The sequence below is a fragment of the Danio rerio genome, chromosome 22 (assembly GCF_052040795.2).
Source record: "Danio rerio strain M-AB ecotype USA chromosome 22, GRCz13ab, whole genome shotgun sequence".
NCBI lineage: Eukaryota > Metazoa > Chordata > Actinopteri > Cypriniformes > Danionidae > Danio > Danio rerio.
Genome location: NC_141042.1, coordinates 10,976,251 through 10,998,745, shown reverse-complemented (window position 1 = coordinate 10,998,745; position 22,495 = coordinate 10,976,251). Strand labels below are relative to the sequence as shown.

General features: G+C 33.7%; 1 protein-coding gene across 2 annotated transcripts; it reads left to right on the top strand.

Annotated features, from left to right (window-relative positions):
* The first annotated feature begins 106 nt into the window (after positions 1-106).
* On the top strand, positions 107-14,149 carry nol8 (nucleolar protein 8). Of its 2 annotated transcripts, XM_087303213.1 has the most exons (17): positions 107-158; positions 760-906; positions 1,005-1,067; positions 2,430-2,508; positions 2,606-2,756; positions 2,853-2,921; positions 3,133-5,136; positions 7,035-7,193; positions 7,290-7,400; positions 7,504-7,594; positions 8,833-8,962; positions 9,042-9,125; positions 9,209-9,498; positions 11,023-11,158; positions 12,306-12,370; positions 12,954-13,036; positions 13,929-14,149. In XM_087303213.1, the coding sequence occupies exons 2-17, from the start codon at positions 786-788 to the stop codon at positions 13,986-13,988; spliced, it is 3,696 nt and encodes a 1,231-aa protein (XP_087159339.1). In that variant the 5' UTR covers positions 107-158; positions 760-785; the 3' UTR covers positions 13,989-14,149.
* The last annotated feature ends 8,346 nt before the right edge of the window (positions 14,150-22,495 follow it).

The following is a 22,495-nucleotide window of genomic DNA, read 5'->3' as shown; positions in this document are numbered from 1 at the left end:
AAGATGGCTTTTCTTTTTTTCGTTGTCTCTGTTTTGATGTGGAACTTTCCAAAACACTGCGTTACATGCCCAAGCGGAACCAAAAACACGTCCGTGATTTCACGGCGGAACAGTTACAGTGTAACATCAGTTTGTACATGTGAATCTTTGGCATGATCGTAAGTCTTAAGTTTATCTTTTTATTTTTACGACCGTGCTTTTATTTGACCTTTTAGAACATTTTATTACATCTTTAACTATGTCATGTAAGGGGCTATTGCTATAATCATGTTTACTATGCGTGTAATCATATTAATTATTTACGTCTCCATGTTTTAAACATAATTTTAAGTAATATAAGTGTCGTTTTGATACGTTTTTGATTAAATATTCAGTGCTTTTATATAAAGTAAATGGTAGTAATTATGCACACACAATGAGCTTCTTCTAAATTAACATACCGTTGCATAATTGGCAAAGTCGATATAACTGTAATCAATGATATTGTAACATTAAACAGTATAAAGGGATCTTAACATTGGGTAGTACTTTACAGAGCAAAAGTTATTTTCTATTAGTTTTTTTTCCTTCAGTAAATTGGATATGCATTTGCTCATTATTGTCATTGTTATGATTATTATTTCTATTTATTTATTTGCACATTATTTGTCATTTGTTTAGTGACAGTTGTATGTTCTGCGAGGCTTGTATATGTATAGTCTATATGTATGTGTTTTGGGGATTACTGCATTGTTTATTATGTGCATTTTGATGCCACAGAGGGGTTGTTTGCATGACATTTGGCCATGAAGCGATTGTACATCGGTGGTCTCGGCCACACAGTGACCGAGAAAGACCTCAAAGACAGATTTGGAAAATTTGGTGATGTTACAGATGTGGAAATCATTACAAGGAAAGATGATCAAGGTAGGAATTACGCTGACACCAAGTAAATGATAAATGATTGACCAAATAAATGATTCATTATTATGTTTTATTGTAATGATGTTGTGATCTATTTACAGGAGCTCCTCTGAAGACATTTGGCTACATCAACATAAACATCACAGATGCTGAATTTAAAAGATGTACGTTGGTTTATTGTACATGATTCATTGTTTGTTAAATGTTTAACATGCTGTTTATTACACTTGGTATTTAGATGCATTTTGGCCAACTGGTTCAGAGGCAGATGAGGGAGACGCATTTCTGTTTACACTTGGTGTTTTAAGTCAATAAGTGGGTATATTAATGTTTTTTAATCTGCCAAACTAATATTGTGAAATAAGCTCACAAAACTTACAAAGCAACACAAAATGTGATGATGTAAAACAGTAAGTATTGATAGCGCTTATAGCTAGATCTTTGAACCAACACTGGTCTCATGGTTTGGTTATTATTATCATGCCTTCGATTCAATTTGATATCTTCGACATACACATTTATATATTTTCTTCACAGCAGCAGTTTTTGTATTAAAATGTATAAATATGTTTATATGCTATTTTTAATACAATTTGACCTTTAAAACAAAAATTCTGATAAATTAACTATACCTTTAAACACCATGAGCATTTATTACAATTAATATAAACAAATATAAATATCCCGCTTGCTTTCTGTTCCTTGTCTACCAAGTTCTCTTAAACCCATTTGATTGGTCACACGCTTAACAGAAAGGGCTGCGATAGGCTCTTGCGCTCTGCGCTCTTCACCGATGAGTGACACTGATAAACGGCTGCGGTGATCACAGCTGACCTTTGATAGACACGGTGTAGAAAACCCTGCAGACACGCGCTCGTGTTTGTATCCAGAAGTATCGCTGTAACAGCCGAGAGGAAAAGTCAAGCCAGCAGGTCAAATTGGCCGCAGTGAGAGAAAGAGGGAAATGGAGTTTACTTTCATTCTCTCAATCACAAGGAAATAGGGGCTTCTGCTGTAAGTGTCAGTGAAAGACTGTCCAGAAAATACACTTGCAGTGAAATTGTACACAGTTTGTGAGTTTTTAAGTAGTTGGAGCGTTGTAAATACTCGCGCTTGCTTCTCTCAACATAGTAAGCTATGGCGACATAGCGCATATGAGATAAATGACGCCAGTACATAATAACCGGTTATGACTTTTTCTGAACCGATACCGAATTGTCTGCGTCTGCATCGCAGTGCACAAAACAAACTATTAATTTTGACACCCTAACTGATAGCTAAATCTTGTGGTTTGTGTTAGAATCAACACAACCTTCTTAGTTCGTACCAAGTGTAACCTCTCAGAGGAAAAAGTTTCAATTCAGTCTGGCTAGCATAGTTCAACAGCTTGTCCTGTAATATGTAAGAATCAAATCTTACACCAGAACTTGGCTTTGGCAACTTGTGGTTGAAAGTTCCTAATACCAGGTGTAAATAAGACCTTTATTTAATGCAGTATGTAACATGCATTTGCCTTTTTTGTACAGGTGTAGGAATATTAAATAAGTCCACATGGAAGGGTGGAACTCTGCTCATTCAGTTGGCGAAGGAGAGCTTTCTGCACAGGTAAAAGCTCATTTCAACCAGTAGATTGGTTAAACTGTTTGTTTGAATTGTTGTAATATTCTAATATGTAACGTATATGTCTTTTTTCTTTACTTAGACTTGCTGAAGAAAGAGAGCAACAAGTTGAAAAGATCAAGACTCCAAAAATTGCCCCGCAGGAGAAATTAGTGGACTCATTTAAAGCAGCCGGTGTCGAAAACTTCCACATGAAAGCTGCGGTTCCAGGAACTGAAATTCCTGGCCATAAGGTCTGTGGTCAAATTTTTTCTTTTTAACTTTTCTCCAGTTGTTAAAAATGGACCGATGCTAATTGAACATTGGTTTATGCAACTTTACCTTTTCAGGATTGGGTGGTGAGTAAATTTGGGAGGGTCCTTCCTGTCTTGAATCTGAAATCTAAAGGAAAGAACAAGATATCCTTTTTTGAGTTACTTATTTTATAAATTTTACTTGGAAACATTCATAAAGATATGTTTGCAGGTGTTAAAATGCTCTTTTGCTTGAGGGAAAAGGTCACTGAGATCATAAAACAGCTTAGTTTATCATAGATCTGGGATCACTAGAATGAAAGCACAAGGATTTTACACAATTTAATTCACTATCTACCCTTAACTCTCATGAAACGTCTTCAAATATGATCCGTCCAAACACTGTCATAATATCAAGAGACTTGAGACTGCGGACGATTTCACATCAGTGTCCAAACTGACATGGGAGGTTGAAGGTGGAGATGATGAAATCAGCAAGAAGAGAAGAGGAGAGTTTCCAAAGCAGAAAACCAGTCCCAAAAGATCCAAAGTAGACTTGAGTTTGTTTCTTAGCAATGGAATTAATGCGCCTGCATCTGGAAACAAGAACAAAATCCAGCAACGTGACCTTCCTGCTACCAAAACAGAACAACCAGTTGTTAAAAAATCAGTTTGTGTTTTTGACAGCGACGTAGACTCGGAAGACGAAATCAAGATGTTGGTTGCTCAAGAACATTTGAGGAACTCCAAACCAACCTCCACAATGGATGACGAGGACAACTTGGAGGTGGTGGGAGATGATTTTGTTGTGAAATCCAATGCTTTCTGGATTGGAGCAGAACAAAGTGATGTAAAATCACTGCTAACTTCATCAAAGGACGACGAAGAATACGACTCTGCAGACACTGATGAAATCCTCACCAACAGAAAGACCCTAAAACCACAAGCTAATCAAGAATCTGCAACTAAATCCAATGGAAATGAGTGTTCGTCTGGATCTGAAGAAGGTAGCGAGGATGAATCTGATGATGATTTGAGCGTAGATTCTGACTATGAGGCCATGATGATGGGAAACTGTTACCGCTTGGATCTTTCCCTTGCAGACTTGGAGCAACTAGCCAAAAATGCAGAGGGAGTTTCAGATGATGAACATGTAGAAGAACCCGAAGAGCCCAAGACTCCAAGTAAGCCACCCAAAAAAACAGGCAATTGCCCTGAAGATATCCTGGCTTCACTTCTTGGAGACGACACTCCTGAGAAGGAAAGTAAGAAAAAGAAGAAGAGTCAGGGGGCCGCTAAATCTCTTCCTGCTTTTATTGGAACAAAGGATCTTTTTGGAGATCCAGAGCCCATCCTTAAAAGAGTCTGTCAAAGTATCGACTCTGAATCACCTAAAAGACTCAAACAAGACCCAAAATTGAAGAAACCAATTGTTTCAGAAGATAAAAGTCAACCGCATTCTTCAAACCAACCATCGCAGCAGAAATTGTCAACTTTACAAGTCAAATCAGCCTCAATGAAACTTGAAAATGAAGGGTCTAAATCAGAAGATAATTCTTCCTGTCAGGAATCCACAAGCAGTGATGAAGATGAAAGAGCTGAAACCAAGCTAAAGAGTGAAGTTGGCTCTAGTAATTCAAACACTATAATCAAACCCAAGGATACAGAGCCCTCCATTAATGACTCTTCTAGCGAGGAATCTGAAAAAGATGAGAAAACCGCTGAAGTCTTCAATTCTCAAAGCTCTTCAACAGCACAATTGGCAAGAACGGTTTCTGAAAGTGAAATAAAGACTACTAATAACTTGAAGACACCAATCAAACCCAAACAGACGAAACTCTCCACCTCCACCGGTAGTGAATCTTCAAGTGAGGAATCGGAAAGCAGTGTGGAAGACATCATCACTTCCAAAATGTCTTCAGCCACACACTTGGTAAAAACAATCCCCAAAACCACAATAAACACAGCAAATACATCAGTTAAACCCAAACAGATAAGTCTCCCCACTTCCACCGGTAGCGAATCGTCAAGTGAGAAATCGGAAAGTAGTGTGGAAGAAATCATCACTTCCAAAATGTCTTCAGCCACACAATTGGTAAAAACAACCCCTGAAACCAAAACAAACACCTTAAACGCACCTATCAAAGCCAAACAGGCCTCCAGTTCCTCCAGCAGTGACTCTTCTGGTGACGAGCTGGAGTCTACTGATGAGGAAGAAAAGTCCAAATCTGTAGAGTCCTATTCAAAAGTTCTTCACTCGACGGTGGTTGATGCTCAGAAGCAACAGCAGGACAACCAGAAACGGATAGCAGCTCTAGAGCAACGGCAGAAAGAGACAGAGCAGCAGAAGAAACTCATTCAAGGGGCTCTTTCCAATGTGGTGAGTAGAATTAAACCTCTATAAATGTCATTCATACATCTTGTGATTTATATTTTGTCTAGTGAATGTGGATCTAATGGGGAACAGACCACAATTAAAGAAATAGTTAACTTGGAAATTAAAATTCTGTCATTATTTGTTCAGCCTTTACTTGTTTTAAACAGTTGTGAGTTTATTTCTTCTGTTACTTTAAAGAAATTGACCTTTGACGTTTATAATATTTGTTTTTATAACTATGGAAGTCAATTGTTTGAGGTTTTGCGTTTAACAGAACCACTTGTGTTGTTACATAGTGAATACATTTTCTTTTTGTATAGGAACATCTTTATGGATGCGTAATATATTTATATGATCTAATTGGTCAGTTTTAGCATATTTTTATTTCATGTTAATAGTTAACAAGATAGCATAAAAAGGAAAAGAAAATAATAAAAATTAAAAGACTATTTACATCCAAAATGAGAATGCATGTCATAATATAATCTCAAATGACCACCTGCATTATATATGGGGAGATCACACAATACAATGCGAATATATATATATATATATATATATATATATATATATATATATATATATATATATATATATATATATATATATATATATATATAACCATATATGTATACACGCATTAGCATGTAGTTATCTATCAGTTGTGCATCTTCAATTTGTTTATAGCAACAAAATCAGGTCTTCTAGCTGAAATATATTCAACCCATTTCTTCCATTTTCCCAGGAATGTATCCTTTTTTTTAAAATTAACTACAGAAGTGATTTTTTTCTATTGCATAGATCTCAGTAGTTAGCATCTATCCAATTATTGGTTGGTCGCCCTTGTTGTAGCCATTTGCGTGTGATTGCTTTTTTACTGCAGTTTTAGGATTTTTGTAGGTTGGTATTTTATACTTTATATTAATTATTTCTTGTGACTTTAAAAATAGATTCCCTTTGCCATCATCTAACATTAGTTTACAGTTAATTTGTACGAACACTGAAGAATTTATATCAAAGGTTAAAAATAATCTTTAGCCAATGTCAGTAAAAATAATGGATGTTCATTTATTATATTGCACATTAAAATGTTTGAAACATGCATGTTTACATGTAGAGTTTAAATGTTAATGTTTTAAAGGCAAATAAAACATTCAAAATAATAATAATAATAATACATCCTCATTTATAGTCATATGAAGTTATAATATATATATATATATATATATATATATATATATATATATATATATATATATATATATATATATATATATATATAATTTTTTTTTTTCAGTAATTATCATCCATTTTCCTGCCATTGAAAACAATGAATTTTTTTTTTTCAAAACTTTTTTTTGTTTATTTTATTACTTCAGTATTTCCAGCTAAAATAGGCCATCTGGCATTCAGATACAATTTGGGGAAGGCAAAATAGCGCCATCTGGTTGTATATATTAAAAAAAAAAAAAACGTGTAATGACATTGTATAACCAGTAGGTTCCAGTATTACTAGATCTACAAAACCGCTTGCCAATTCTCTAGTTTTTTGGACATCATTATGAAATTGTGGATTTGAATATACATTTAGACAATCTAAAATACTTCTTTTCGACAAGATTTAGATATTTTTAGTTTGACAAGGTGATTTGAAGTGTTAGATTTTGTATTATGATAATAGTCAAAACTGTACATATCGCTATAATGATACCAACCAAAAACCTTTTTTTATTAATTCAAAAACCAAAATCTTTCCATCTAAAAAGACTGAAGATTACCAGAGGGTTAAATCATTATTCTTTTAAATATAAAATGTGTGTGGTTGGTGCACTTTCAAACATAGTTTTAGAGTCATTTAATCTAAGATTTCTAATATTAATAATATTCTAATATTTTTTTAGGATGCAGTGAAGGCAAACAAAGGCAAACACATTGTGTTCGATTCTGATGAAGACGACAACGATGAAACTGCAAATGAACCCGAACAACCAACAAGCCAGAAGAAAAGCCTCTTTGAGGATGATTCGGGATCTGATGATGATCAAACATTAAAAGAGAAGGCAAATATAGACTAAGTTCGGAATTAGAAGTTTATATTCTTCAGCTCTGAATTGTTCTTAATCTATTTTGTGTTTATTTCCCTCATAATTCTGCAGGAGGATAGGGCGGGTGGCAGCAAGCTGTTTGACAGTGAAGATGAGGATGATGCTGCTGAAGATGAGCGTTTCCAGATTAAACCTCAGTTTGAGGGCAAAGCTGGAGAGAAGGTTTGAATTGAGAGTCTTTGTCTGGATGGATGATTCAGAGTTGAGTTTCCTTATATTCTAAAGTATCGTTCTGTTTTTTTTTTTTTTTTAATTATTACTTCAGCTAATGAAACTACAGGCTAGATTTGGAACTGATTCGAGATTCCAGATTGATTCGAGATTTCTGGAAAGCGATGATGAGGCCGAAGATCAAGGTGATTTGTGCTTTGGGTTTTAGTCAGTTTTTTGTTGATCCATGGTCATGTGGGAAAACTTAGAACACACTTTTAAATTCCAAGTTTCCATATCAGGACATAAAAAAATATCTATTTTTGTCTGGTTTTAAAAGGTGGAAGATAAAAACTCAGATAAACAACAACAGCATATAGCATTAGCAAAAATAACTGAATATAACTAAATCACATGACTGGGTTGTGCAACAACTGAGTAGCTATGTAGTTATGTTAGGTTTGATGTGGGGGTTTTAACCCATTGGATGGAAACGGTGCTTTATTCACAAATATTTTATGCATAAGTCTAATTAGCATCTTTGGATATAGCTAAGCACAGCAGCAAGTCTACAACAGGACAAAGTCAAAGCCCAGACCTCATCTAACTAAAATGCTGTGTCAAAAACTCTAAAACTCATCCAGAAGGATCTGTAAGACTGGAAAATGAGCACTTTAAAGGTCCCTTAAAATTTAAAATAAAGTTTTTTAGATGTTAGCATTAGTATTGTTAGGTTTTAGGAAGCTAGTGCGCAACACAACAGTTAGAAGATCTGCATGTAGAAGATATAAAACAAATATAAACATGTATCTTTGACGTATCTTATTTCAATTGAGTCAAACATCGAAAAAAAAAAATGCTCAAAATGACCTTTCAGTATTTACAGCAAAAGTTTGATCTACAGGCATGTGGCTCATAGGTAGGGCCAGACGGAATCTGCGGATGTTTTTTTTGCTATTTCTGCTGAGAATTTTAGTAAAAATCTGCAGATTTCTGCGGAATTATTTTGAAAGTATCATAAGTAAAACCTTAATATGTGAAAAAAATAGCTTTTTAACTTTTTTTTAATGTTTAAAATGCAAATCCAATTAGATTCACTTTATTTGGTAAACAAGGCAAGTTTCTCATATAAAATAGCTACTGAAAGACAGAAAATATTACTTTAGATTCCATGTGGGCCAAGTCATAGGATGCCCTCAGTTTATCACCCATGACTTCTACATCTTGGCTTTATTTGTTAGTTGATTAAATAATGGCACTGTGTGAAATGTCATGCGAGACCTTGCAAATTTTAAGACCTTCCAAGGACAATAGACTTTTTAAAAATGATCTCCTGATATGGAAAACCATTAACTTCAATCGGGCGTGCTTACTTTTTCACATGACTGTAATAAAAATGGGTGATGCAAGAATAATTCACCTTTTCAATTTATTTATAATACAGAATCAACAACTCCAGGAAAAGATGCAGAAGAAGAGCTTCTTGAAGAGAAAAAGAAAAGCCTGGACATCCTCCAGAGCATTTTAAACACCAGCATACAGCCTCAAAGCACCAAAAAGAGCAAGACGTTCAAGTATGACTCACTCGCATGACCTTTCGATGTGTTTTTTTTGCTCTCGTTGTTTGCTTATTCACCTTGTTTGATGTTGCAGAGATGTTTCGGGCCTGCATTATGACCCAACGCGAGAAGAACACGCTGCTTTTGAGACCAAGATTGAGGAACCGAAGAAAGAGAGGTTATTCTCGAACAACTTTTGGATTTTGGTTAGCTTCACTCGTAGTTTAGTGTTTGATGTTAGCATTTTCATGTGTCAAACAGCAAAGCGGCAAGACGAAAGAAACGTGAGGAGGCTGTAAAACTCCCTGAAGTTTCCAAGGATGTCTATTATGACGTGTCTGTGGATTTGAAGGAGGCCTTTGGGGCGGCCAAAGAAGACCAGCAGGAGAAAGAGACCATTTTATGGGATAAAGAGGCAGAAGAGACTGAAGATGGAGCACCCATGGAGGTTTCCTTTACTTCTAATGTAGAAACCAATAAAGACTCCTCTGGTGGATTCAAGTTTTCCTTCTTTGGTGACGACACGGTTGTGGAAAATAGCACCAAGACAGGTACATCGATCATTTATATAATTTTAGTTTTGGTGTTTTTTTTATGTATTGCTGTTAAGGATAAACGCGACTAAAGCCTGGTTTATACTTCTGCGTCAAGTGACCGGCGTAACCAACGGCGCATGCAACGCGCGTAGCTGTGCATTTATACTTCTGCGCTGTCTTTGTTGGTCTGCATTACCACTTACATAACGCTAGTTGGCAGTGAGGTGTTAATGTGTCTCTGTGTCGAGTTTCTTCGCCTGTGTTTTGTTCTTTCTGAACACTTCCGGGATGTACAAGTGGCTCAAACTCGCTCATTTTGAGGCAGGAACCGGCGGACGTGCAACAACTTTAACTATGAAGTAAACACAAAACAAAACTTTCCATCCGGAGCTCCTTCGCGGCACTCCACACTTGTAAACAATCGCTCCATTGGGCTCGCGCCCAGCGCTGCTCACAGTCCCGCCCAGACTCGTCAGCGCTACCAAGCCGACCAATCACAGAGCTTGCGCTATGCGTCGTTGCGACTTGTAGTTACATTTTTTGAGAGGTGCACGTCAGCGACGCCGGCAACCACGGCGTAGGGCTATGCGTCAGCGCCGAACCATACGCGTGCGCTTTACGCAGAAGTATAAATCAGCCTTAATTCATACAGTGCTCAGCTTATATAAGTACACCCCTCACAAATCTATCTTCTAAATTCATATTAATAATAGGAAGCTGTACAACATTATATTTGTGCATATACATTAGATTAGTCAGTACTGAAGCCAAATCTGGAGCTAATCTAACCAAATATCTCACGATAACGGTCCAAAAACTAGTACACCCAAATTTATGTTATTACAAATATATGAAATATTAAATACAAAGTCACAATTAACTGTTAAACAGCACTAGTCCTTTCATCTATTGTGAGACTCCAAAAGTATTGATCACGTGATGAAGGCTATTAAGAATGCAGTAAAATTTAGCCTATATTTTAATAATTAAAGCAAATGTGTACTGTTAAATATTTTCTAGTTCAGTAGAATCAGACAAACAAGTGTGCTATTGTGGAGAATATGACAACAATCACTATGCAACAGTTCAACAAACTGCTGTATTTTCAACAATTAATCATTTTGTCAAATTAAAATATTCCTAAAATTTAAGCAGTGCACAAATTAAGTGAAATGGCTGTGTTCCTGAGTGAACCCGTTTTAAAACGAATCATTTAAGCCGATGATTCAGTAATAGATTTCTTTGCTTTTCTTCTAAATAAATGATGAAAATGAATCCGGTTTCTGAATGAATTAAGCCATTTTTAACAAATCTTTCTGATTAATGATTTAATAAAGCACTAATTAAGAGATTTGAGATACTATTATTGTTCATAATCAAAATTTATACAAGCTACCATCACAAAATATTGTTTAATTATTGTTAGCGAATAAATCGTGAATAGTGTTTTTTTTTGGCTATGTCACACACTTGTGTTCTGCATCTTATTACTATTTCAGTGTATATCATTTATTAAAATGTTGTTTTTTGGCCGATTAGATGAATACAAAATAGAGACAATAAAAGCAGCCAAGTTCTCTTGGCAAGTGGACCCTCGTTTCCAGGACAGCAGCTCAGACGAGGAAGGAGTCGATGAGGTTGAGGAGGACCAATCAGCTTCCGTCAATGTCCAAGAGTAAATATATCATCATTTATTTAATAATCTACGTTTTGTGACTTGAAGCACTGGTGACTTTTCAGTAATTACTGATGCTAAAACAGTTTAAAGTGCACCTGAAATCAAAATGTTTATTTTACTAGAGCAAACTGTTCATCTTAAAACAAACGGTGCTGAAAAAAACTTGAATCTCGAATCAAAAAAAACTTTAATCTGCCCATTTGCAACAGTAATCCTTATCTGAATATATCATTTTGACGGATTGGGTAAATATGCTTAGCCACACCCCTTCAGCAATTAGTTTGCTGTGACTGAAAGATAAGTGGAGGAGCTCAAATAAAACCCCGCCCCCTACTTAATATACAGTATGAGTAGGCATGGGCCCGGTATAAGTTTCTAACGCTATGATAACCTTGGGTATAAATTCAACAGTATCACGGTTTTGTGTTTACTGCTGTAAAATTATTACATTTTAAATGTCTCCGTAAAAAACAACAACTTTATTCCTCATTTAAAACAATATATTACATTTTAGGAAACATTTATATTATTTTAGAACAATAAACATATCAGGCTACAAAATTAAAATAAACCATTGATTCTACCATCTTCATGAGCTTCAAAAACACAGATTTCCTTACAAGACACACAGAAATAAAACACTGAAAGAAAAACCCCTCTCTATATACCTTAGAAACGGTATCATAATTTATTTGTGGTTTTAATACCTTGACTTTTCCAGACCGCGGTAAACCTTGAATCCGGTTATCGTCCCATGACTAAGTATGAGTTGAAAATACATCATAATTCTTGAATAAAAGCTGATATTTAGTTGAAACGATTTGTCCATAAACACCATTTTTAATTTGTTTGTCCCCATTATCTTTAATCAAATCACCAAGAATATCTTCTCTCGGGTGTGGTTTTTACCTGCATGTTGGTGGGATCCACCTGTCAAGCACATGAGATTCACCAGCAGCCAACAACAAACATCCAATCAATTACCGCCCTAAATTTGTCCAATGTAAATGTAGATCATAATTGAGAAGAAATTACATAATTCATTTTACCAAAATATAAGATTCTTTCTAGGTTAGCAATTAAATGAGCAATTATAACCAGTTTTTGTTTTTGAATTGTTGACATTCACTTATATTGTGTGCAGGGAATCACCGATGCCATCAAAAAAGGCGTTTTTCTTTTTCCATAAAGATGACGAACGGTTAAAAGGTGAGATTTAATCCTTTTTTCTTTGTTAAAGGAACACTCTACTATTTATGGCTTATTTTACAACAGTTAAACAGTTGTGTTTTACCTTTTTTTAATCTATTCAGTCAATATCAGGGTCTGGCTGGAGCACTTTTAGCTTAGCTTAGCATAAACCATTGAATCAGATTAGACCATTAGCATCTTGCTCAAAAACAAAATGTAAAAATGAGTTTTGATCATTTTCTAATTTGTGTCTTTTATTTTTATCTATTTTTTTAGTGAGATGCTAATGGTCTAATCTGATTCAGTGATTTATGCTAAGCTAAGCTAAAAGTGCTCCTGCCAGACACATAAATTGCCTGAATGGTTTTAAAAATGGTAAAACTCAATTGTTTTAACTCTAGCAAAGTTGTAAAATCAGCCTATTTCCCCAAAAAGTGGAACATTCCTTCAGTGAAAAAATTAAGATTTTCATGAGCAATTATTAAAATAAAACATTAAACATTAATGACCTATTTAAATGAATATAATGATTATCAACATACTTGTTTTTCTCCTAATAATTGTTTACTAATTAATTAATTGAGTTTATTTTTTTCATCAGAGGGACCAGGAATGTTCTGTAGAAGTGGGAACCTAAAAGACCAGAGGGAAGCCTGGGAAGAGAAAAGGACGTCACTTAGAGAGGTACAGCTGAACACTTATAACAATAATAATAATAATAATCTTACCGCAACCAACACTAAAAGTTTACCCAAAGCACACACATCAAAATATATGCTAGCACTGTACAATAAGATTGCATTAGTTAATGTAATTTACTAACATGAGCAAACAATGAACAATACATTGCAGAATTTATTTATCTGTGGAAATGAAAATAGTTCATTGTTAGTTTTTGTTAACTCTGTTGTTTATAAACTAATATTAACACGCACAACCTTAGATTTAATAATGCATTGAAATGTTGAATCATGAGTAATAAATGCTATAAATGTTATGTTTATTGTTTGTTCTCGTTATAATGTAAATGTATATTAACTAATAGAACCAAACTGTAAAGTGTATCCAGATTTATTAATTTATTAAATTATTTGTATGGCTTAAAGACAAGAAATGGATTTAATGTATCATTAATAATTTGATATTTTCCTCTCTTTATTAGAATGTGCCATTTTGAGCAAACAAATTACCTTCTTGGCTTAAAAAACATTAACATATTTTAATATTTAAATTTTTGAGAGTGAAACCAATTTGTGACTTGTGTGAAATTATTTTAATATAAAACTTATTTCATTAGAACATATATGTTTTAACAATATTAGAGAAGGTTTTTATTCAGAAAATAATTCAAGGAAATGTTTAAAAAGGTGTCTCCTGGAGGGATTTCAGCGTATTCATCACTGACTAAATTAAAAAAAGATCTTCTTTCATCAAGAAATGGTTGTGTTTGAAAACGATGTATTAAATATGACCAGGGTTTTCCTGAATATAGCCAATGCTTCTGATGTGGCATTAATACATAAATAACATTTTAAAACAGTTGGAAGCGTTTTAAATGTTATGTTTTATTCATTAGGAGTGTCGCAAGAAACACAGAGATGCCAGAAGACGCCAAAGGCCGTCACTGAAGACCTGAACGTTTTTAAAAAGACATTTCATACAAATACCTGTAAATTATTGTTCAAAATAACAGTTTCTAACGCATATTTCCTTTTATGTTCGAAATGTGCTTTGGAGTAAATAAATGCTGGTTTGCACCACTGGAGGGCGCAGTGAATATAGTTTTTATGACAGTTACAGCTGGCTTTGGTGTTTGTTTTCATTCCTCGTTCACTTTCTCCAAACCGCAGGATCAGCCCACGAAGATGTTTGTCAGAAACCAACTTTGTGCTTCTCATGTTTGCACGTGCCGTATTGAAGATCGTTCCGTATTTTCTTCACAGACTAATGTTCAAATGGTGCTATAGTTTCTCAGCCTTGCATATTGTTTACATTTTATATAGAAGAGTAAGATGTGTAGGAAATTCTTCAGCCTTGTCCTAGTTACTATTTTGGCAAACGATAGTGTTATTTGACCCCCAGTGTTTATTCTTACTCTAAATCTGCAGACTCCAGCAGTTTCCACTTACTAGTGCTAAAGGGTATCACAAACCTTGAAGATAAAATATCTGATTACTTAACTTTTGTGTACTCTTCCAAAAACACTTTCAGGAAAGGTTTTGACGAACAGCTGTCAACCTTATAAAAATTAACCATGGGTTTACTATAATAAAAAATGTATTGGTGAAGTGTTAATTGTGTTACTTTGAAATTAAGCAATTAGGCTACAAACTGTGTCTGCAAAAACATATTTTAGATACTTTTATAATTGCTGTCTGAAAAGTAATTCTTTAACTAAATACTTACAATCCGTATATAAATCTCAATGCATTAACAATATTCATTTAATTTGTAAAAAATATATATAATTTAAGTTAGATATGGCCTTGTAGCATTGTTAAACTTGTTAATATTTGAGCACTTGGCATTTTAATGACACATTACATTCTTTAGTTAACCAAGATGAATAATAGGCAAAAAGAAAATAAATGCATCAAAAAACAAGACATTTCAAAGCAATAACACTATTTCACAAAAACTATAAAGCCTATATTACTAACATTACTTAATTTTTACGCATGTGCAATTAACTTTTAAGTTGAACATTTGAATTCATTAATTTTCCTTCAGCTTAGTCCCTTTTTTAATCAGGGGTGGCCACAGCGGAATGAACCGCCAACCTATCTAGCATTTGTTTTACAAAGCGAATGCCCTTCCAAGTGCAACCCAGTACTTGGAAACACACATGCACTTTTACTCACAAACAATATGGTCAATTTAGTTAATTCAGTTCACCTATAGCGCATGGTTTTGGACTGTATAGGAAACCCACGCCAACACGGGGAGAACATGGAAACTCCACACAGAAATGCCAACTCAAACCACTGACTTTCTTGCTCTGAGGCGATGGTGCTAACCTTTGCGCCACCGTGCTGCCCTCACAATCTAGTTAACAAAAAATGTATCTGCTTCTCCAATTGATTGACAGAACTGTCAATGTTTCGATGGTTTTGCAAGTACTATGAATAACAATAGTTAAATGACCTTAAACGAATAACAGTAAAAAAGATTACTCCGTTAAAAGTAATCAATTACTTTCTCAAAACTAGAAATTTCTAGAAGTTTCACTCCCGTATCGAAAACTATTGTGATTCAAATTATATGGCAAAATTTATAATTTGTGGCTTTTTAGTTTATCTGTGATTTAAAAATCACATTTCTTTAAATTATTAACAGTTTTACAAGTTGAGGCGAGTTGGCGCTAATGTGTTTAACGTCAGTCTGTGCAAAGGCCAAGAATGAAACGAGCGATCAGTCAAGCGGCAAAGATCTCGCTGTTATTTTGGTCTGCTGATGAAACCATTAATAACTCTACAACAGCTCTTTGGCTCAGTTAAGCTAGTGTATATGATGCATCTATGTGTGTATTCACTGTTTTCATTGTTCCATTGAGTTTTGTGTTTGATTGGCAGCGGTTTTGAGGTCTATACGTCAAGCACACACATATGTGAGCTATAGTTCTTCTATACACAAAAACAGGACGCTGCGGTTTCCTATTTCACTCTGACGTCACGGGCCACGGCTGCTGTCTGCAGCTCGTGAAGGCGCGAAGCAGCTGCTCTGCAGTGACATAAGTCTCCCAAAACTGACATTTTGGCCTGCCAACTTGTGATTGTGACCCTCAGGGGGGTTTAATAGGTTGACGTTGTGTATGAGTCATAATGTTACGTTTTTCTTTCATGTCAAAAATCATTTGAATCTTAGATAGACATTGTCAAAGTCAGCTTTATTGTCAGTTCAACCTCATGTACAGGACATATAGAGAATCAAAATTACGTTACTCTCAGAGCCATATGTGCCTAACATATACTATCAATACAAAAAGTATTTAGGAAAAAAAGTTTTAAGAAAGAAATTTAAAAAAAAAATGCAATTATACATAATATGTAATCTAAAAAATATACATAAAATGTGGTCTAAGGAATAAATAAAAGTAAAAAATAAAATACAATGATATTAAGGGCATATGGCAAAGAGTACAAACCAGAGTTGTGCAGATACGGAATATTGTCCAAAAGACTTGTAAACATGAGAATTATGATAAAGTGACAGTGTCATATATAGGGAGGTAGTCCAATGTTGCAAAAAGTGACCAGTGAATGTGTGTGTGTGTAATTTTGTGTGATGGCATATCAAAACTTAATTTCTGAGTTTTAAAGGTGGTTTTCTTAGTATTTCATTTTTTTTTTTTTTGAACCCCCTTTTTTAAACCTTGATCTGGGTTTTCAAATACAGTAGCCAGAGTGGTTTGGGGGTGTTCTAATTAACACTTGATCACCCCTAAAAGACATCAAAACAAGATGTATGGGGGGTGGGGGGTCTGTCCTTTAATTTATTTAATTAATATAAGTTTAATTTTTAAAACAATAGTTAACTTTAATATACATTTGACCACCCCTATAATGGCTCATACCATTGTGAATGCATGTTTGAGCCAAAAATATTAACTTGCAAATCTAGAGCATCGACAGACAGCGTAAGTGTTCACAAAACATTTTTCTTTAAAAAGGTTATTTCTATGGTGTCTGTAAAACTAGATGCATAGTTTGTATTTTATTATACACTGGCTTGCACATGGAAAAATGTGGAAAAAAAGCATTATGTTAGTGTTAAATATAGTGTTAAATATTATGTCAGTGAGAACCACTTAATACCCCTCAAAACACTGAAAACATAATAACAAGTTTGATTAATTAATTAGTTGTTATTGTATAAAAAATGTATTTGGTAACTGTGGCATATTAGCGAACTTAACCGAAAACCGATTATCAATGTATAATTTGCACTCCATAGCCAACATTTAAAGTGGTTCAAAACCCTTTTTCAAAGTTGTCCTAAATTTATTGAACAACACCCATTCTTGTCTTTGGACAACTTTGTTTTGATCCACTTCTCATGTTGATTACTGTAGCTGTTTCTCATCCAGATATTGTCTTTCCTAATACAAACCATCAATCGAAAGCATTTATTAATTCAGCTTTTCGGATGTGTATAACACAGCATTCTCGACAAATTTCAATTTGTGACTGGTTTTGTGATCCAGGGTCAAATATTAAGAACATAAACATGTGTTTTGAGTGAATTAGCATTTTGCTAAAACTAATTTGTTAAACATTGTAGTGACGATTTTTGACTTTCTCGGCTTCTTAAAATTCACATGCGTTACAGATTATACTTTTCTCTAAATTTATTTCAAGTACAAATCTTTGGTTTTACTTCTTAAATACAGTGAATTGTTCTTTATTTACCCCAAACTGAAATGTAAAAAACAAACCCCTGTACCACGTTGTGTCACGACCATGTGGCTTAAATTTTAACTTTATCTTGGGCCTCATGCTTGTGACAGATCAGATAACAACACACAGCTGTTCAGTTTATGTGGACAAAGAAATGTAGAAACAAATTCAGGGAAAAAAATATGTTTGACATCACATCCACAGTTCAGAATCCAGAAGCGATTCACAAATGGCACTAATATATTAAGCTCACTGTAAATCTATTGAACACCATGATCAAATCTTGTTTATACCCATGCTCTATACGCCCATAATCTCAGATGGTCAAACAGTGATTCATCTTCTATAAATGGTTGAAGTATTATGCATTCAGACGCTATAGTTATCACCATGATATTTGATATCCCTTTAAATATGTGATATGACTTAACACTGGCCATAAACCGGTAGAGATCAATTCAAACGAGCTTGAGGCTTTGACCCAAAAGAGGATTGCATACGTCACAACTTTACAAGCGGATATTATAGAATTAATCTAATAATAGCAGGCACAGTGTTTCAACCTCTGCATAACTGTAATTTAAAACCGATCAGTGACATCAGCTGGTTAGCATATCATCTTTAGATCACTAAAATGTGCTTCACGCCTTTATTTTTAAGAGTGTAAATCACTTTGTCTTTTAATATAATGATATTAGAGAGAGCAGCTGTTCACTAAAATGTATTTTATGTTACTAAAGATGTTCTTTTTTGTCATTAAACTTCTACAGTTTTAACTTGAGAACTTTCTAGAGGAAAATACCTTTCTAACTAATTGCTTAGTGAAATATTTGCAAAGCTTTTCTCAAAATAATGCATGATTTAAGGCATGTAAGTTTGTTATAACTCTTTTAGGTTAGCTTAATGTTTTTTAAGTCTTGACTTGTTCCTATCCTGTTTGAGATTCTTTCTTCTGTTGAACACAAAAGAAGGTATTTAGAAGAATGTTGGAAACTGGTGGCTGTTGACTTACATAATTTGATGTTTTTTTCCTATTATAGATGACAATAGCAACAGATTTTCAACTTTCTTCGAAAACATTTTGTGCCGTGACAGCATATAATCATATACTCTTCTTGATTGTTGGTGGTTTTCCCTGTTGGGAAGAGGTAAAATGTGTCAATGATCATCAGTTGGTAGCATTTAGGAGCGCAACTACACATTTACTGAGGGGTATGCGGGTTTAAGTTTTGCACCCCCCACCCCCACCCCCGAATCCAACTATGTTTTATAACGGGCAAGTGATAGTGCCAAAATATTTCCATTAATATATTAAAAGATGTTTTTTTCGCATCAACATACTTCTAATACTTTATAGTTCTGAACACAACTGAAATAGTATGAAGTAATAAAAGTATAATTACACAAAGCATGTTAAGTCACAAAGAATTACATCTCATCCCAACCCAAATTTCTTCTCAATTTAGTTTTTCTCACTAAATGATTATCGCACCTTGACATGCCTTGCTTCGGTGCTTTTTGTACATTTGTGAAAACAAAATGATACATATGGGAGCTCTAAAGGGCAAAAGAACATAAAACGCTATAACTTCTCATATGCAAGGTAAAAGGTCTGTCTTTGCATAAACTATTGACTGAAACTGCTATTACACCCCTCACAAAGTGAAATAAAAAAGACTGCAAAATGTTTTGTGTAAAATATAAACAGACACAAACCACCCGAAAAGTTCTATTTTAATAAAGCGTTATAGACAAACTTTTTTTTTTTTGTAACTAAAATTAAAATAGTTTTGAGCAAAAAAAAAAAAAAAAAAGACACCAAAAGCCCTGATGTATCAATAGGATACATCATAAATTTATAAAAACATGTATTTGGTATAAAATGGATCTTGATAAAAGGATTAAACACTTCAGTTCCAAAGAGTGTGAATATTCTGACTTTTGTTCATGTGTAAGTTTTAATAGGTTTAAGAATCATTATTATCAAGTATATACAATTTATATAGGGGAATTTTAATCCAAATACTAAATCTGAAATACCTGCTCATGTGAAAAAGGTCTGTACTTACATAAACATACATTTTGTGTGATCCCTCTTATTTTGGCAAAATAATAATTATAAATAATAATAAATGAAGAAAAAATTCAGATTAATTTTATGATTTTTGATCTCAACTGTGTATGTATGATTTGACAGTTTATTTTGATCAGTTACATCTACATGAATACTTTACACTTGGCTGTGTGACTGCATGTTATTGTGTTAAATGATTTTGAATTAAACGTGTGTGCCAGCGTATGCAATTAATGGTATAATTTTTTATTTAATAAAATACATTATTATACTTGTATAAAATGCAAAATAAGCAATTTTAACGAAACATATTTATTTATTTTTATTATTTAAATCTTTAAAATAAGGATAATTTCAAAAATAGTTTAATAGTTTCAAAAACTGCATACCCCCTTTTAGCGCCACTGGTAGCATTTACCCTTTAGATAGGCCTGTGCTAAAAAGTCTCTAAATTTTATATTAAGTTCTATGGAATAAAACGGCAGATTGTAAACAAAATAAGTGCAGGAAAGTCTCTCTAACACACTACTCCATATAGAAGGCAGAGACTAAGATTTTTTTTGGCGATCAACAGTAAAAATCTTTTAGCTCTTCTCAACACACTGTAAAAAATGCAGTGTTCCAAACAATTCGTTCATGTTTCACAAATTAAGTTAACTTAACACATATAACAAATGTATGTGGATTGAACATAAAAAATTAAGTTGTCCCAATGGAATCTCAGGAAATGTGTTGTTTCCGCTTAAATAAGTAGTTTGAACAAGCAAAATAATCAATAAAAAATAAGAGTGCAGGGAAAATCAGCAACACTCAATAATGCATGATTATATGACATGCAGGTAAATGGGACAAAAACAGCCACAAACACAATAAAAGGTTAGTAAATTTGCCCAGATTGTATTGTTGAGCTGAAATGTCAAAGCATTTTCCTAAAATATGTGTCAGAATAAGATTTGTCACTAAAGCCCTTCTATTTGCTGAAACATGGAGAAAGTTGTGGCGTAATTCATGTTTCAAAATCATGTTTTTTTTTAATGTAGTAATAATTTGCTTTGAATTTGCAGTAGATTAAATTCCTGATTGCAGATGTGTGATATTGAATGTATTTTAAACAGATTTTCAAACATTTTAAAAGAGATTCATGTTTTATTTATGAGTGTTCAAGCTTGTCTTAAGAGTCAAAAAGGTCAGTGTTTAATATACGATTATTACAATATACTTAAAATGTGCAATGACTTTAACACTGTAATATTATTAACTCTTCATAAATTTATTTTATTTCACATTACATAAAGGGTAAAATTCTGTTATTAATTACCATAATGCTGTTGCAATTCCAAGGCCTTCGTTCATCTTCGGAACACAAATTAAGACATTTTAGATGAAATCCTGGAGCTCACCTATCCTTCATAAACAATAACACAGTCCAGAAAAGAAACCAAAAACGTTGTCAAACTTGACTTCACTGGTTCAACTTTAATCATGCGAAGCTCCAAGAACACTTCTATTAAAAAAAAATTATAATAATTTTTTTTACTTGCATTATTTGTTTTAAGATTCAAGATTTTTGTCATTATGTACTATGTATGTACTTGGTACAATGGAATTAGAGCAATCCCTACAGTGGAAAAAAGCATAAAATATTGCACAGTAATTGACTAGGGAGTTTTTATGTACACAAAGATAGTATAACACAAAATCTGAAATGTGAATGTAGCATTGATACAATACTGTAATGGTGATTGAATGTGAAGAGAAAGTGTTAAATACATTGCACAAAAGATGGATAATAATATAATATAATATAACATGAAGTGCAGTCACTTTGGTCAGTTAAACATTGACTTTTTAATAACATTGACATTAAAAACATGATTTCAAAATCCATAATGGACGAAAACATTCCCAACAGGACACAAAGTTATATCAATGGCAACAGATTTTTAACATTCCTAAAAAAAAATCTTGTGTTCAACAGAAGACAAAAAAAAAAAAAAAGCACAAACAAGTGGAGGGTGAATTTATTTTTTGGTGAACTATTCCTTTAAGCAGATCCTGTTCAATCAACTTTACCAAAGTAGTACTCAAAACAATAATTTAGAAATAATAAAAAGTTCTTGGGTCATGATTTTGAGGAAACTAATAAAGTTGTTGACATCACAAACAGTCTTTAATTAGCATTTTGATTTCTGTGTTCTGGTTTGCTTTTCATCTGTCGATCTGTTTGTGGGTTGTTGTTTTTTTCTTCTTTTTTTTGCCACCTTTGCTAAAAACCACAAGTGAGACCACACAAAGCAAAACGTTCTTGCTATGATTCTCTAAAGCATATTAGTTCCTCATTTGGTTTCTGTGTTTTTAAGGTACTCATAATAGATGGTTTTCTGGTTTACTGAAGGGCTTGTCCTTTGTGTAAGTTAAAATGGTTCTGTAGTGACATCAGACTCTTGTTTGGATCTGTCTACAGCCTTTATTTTTTAAAGAGCAGGCTAAATGTAATGCTAATACGTGAACGGGAGGGGTGGTAAACCATCACAACTGCTCTTCATTCTCCATTTTAACACAAATTCGGCTTTGTGGACTTCATTTTCAAGTTTTGTCTTCATCATTGTTGTATCTAACAGCTAACTTCTGTTAGAAAAAGATTAGCAAGTTGTCTGACTGATATGAATGAAC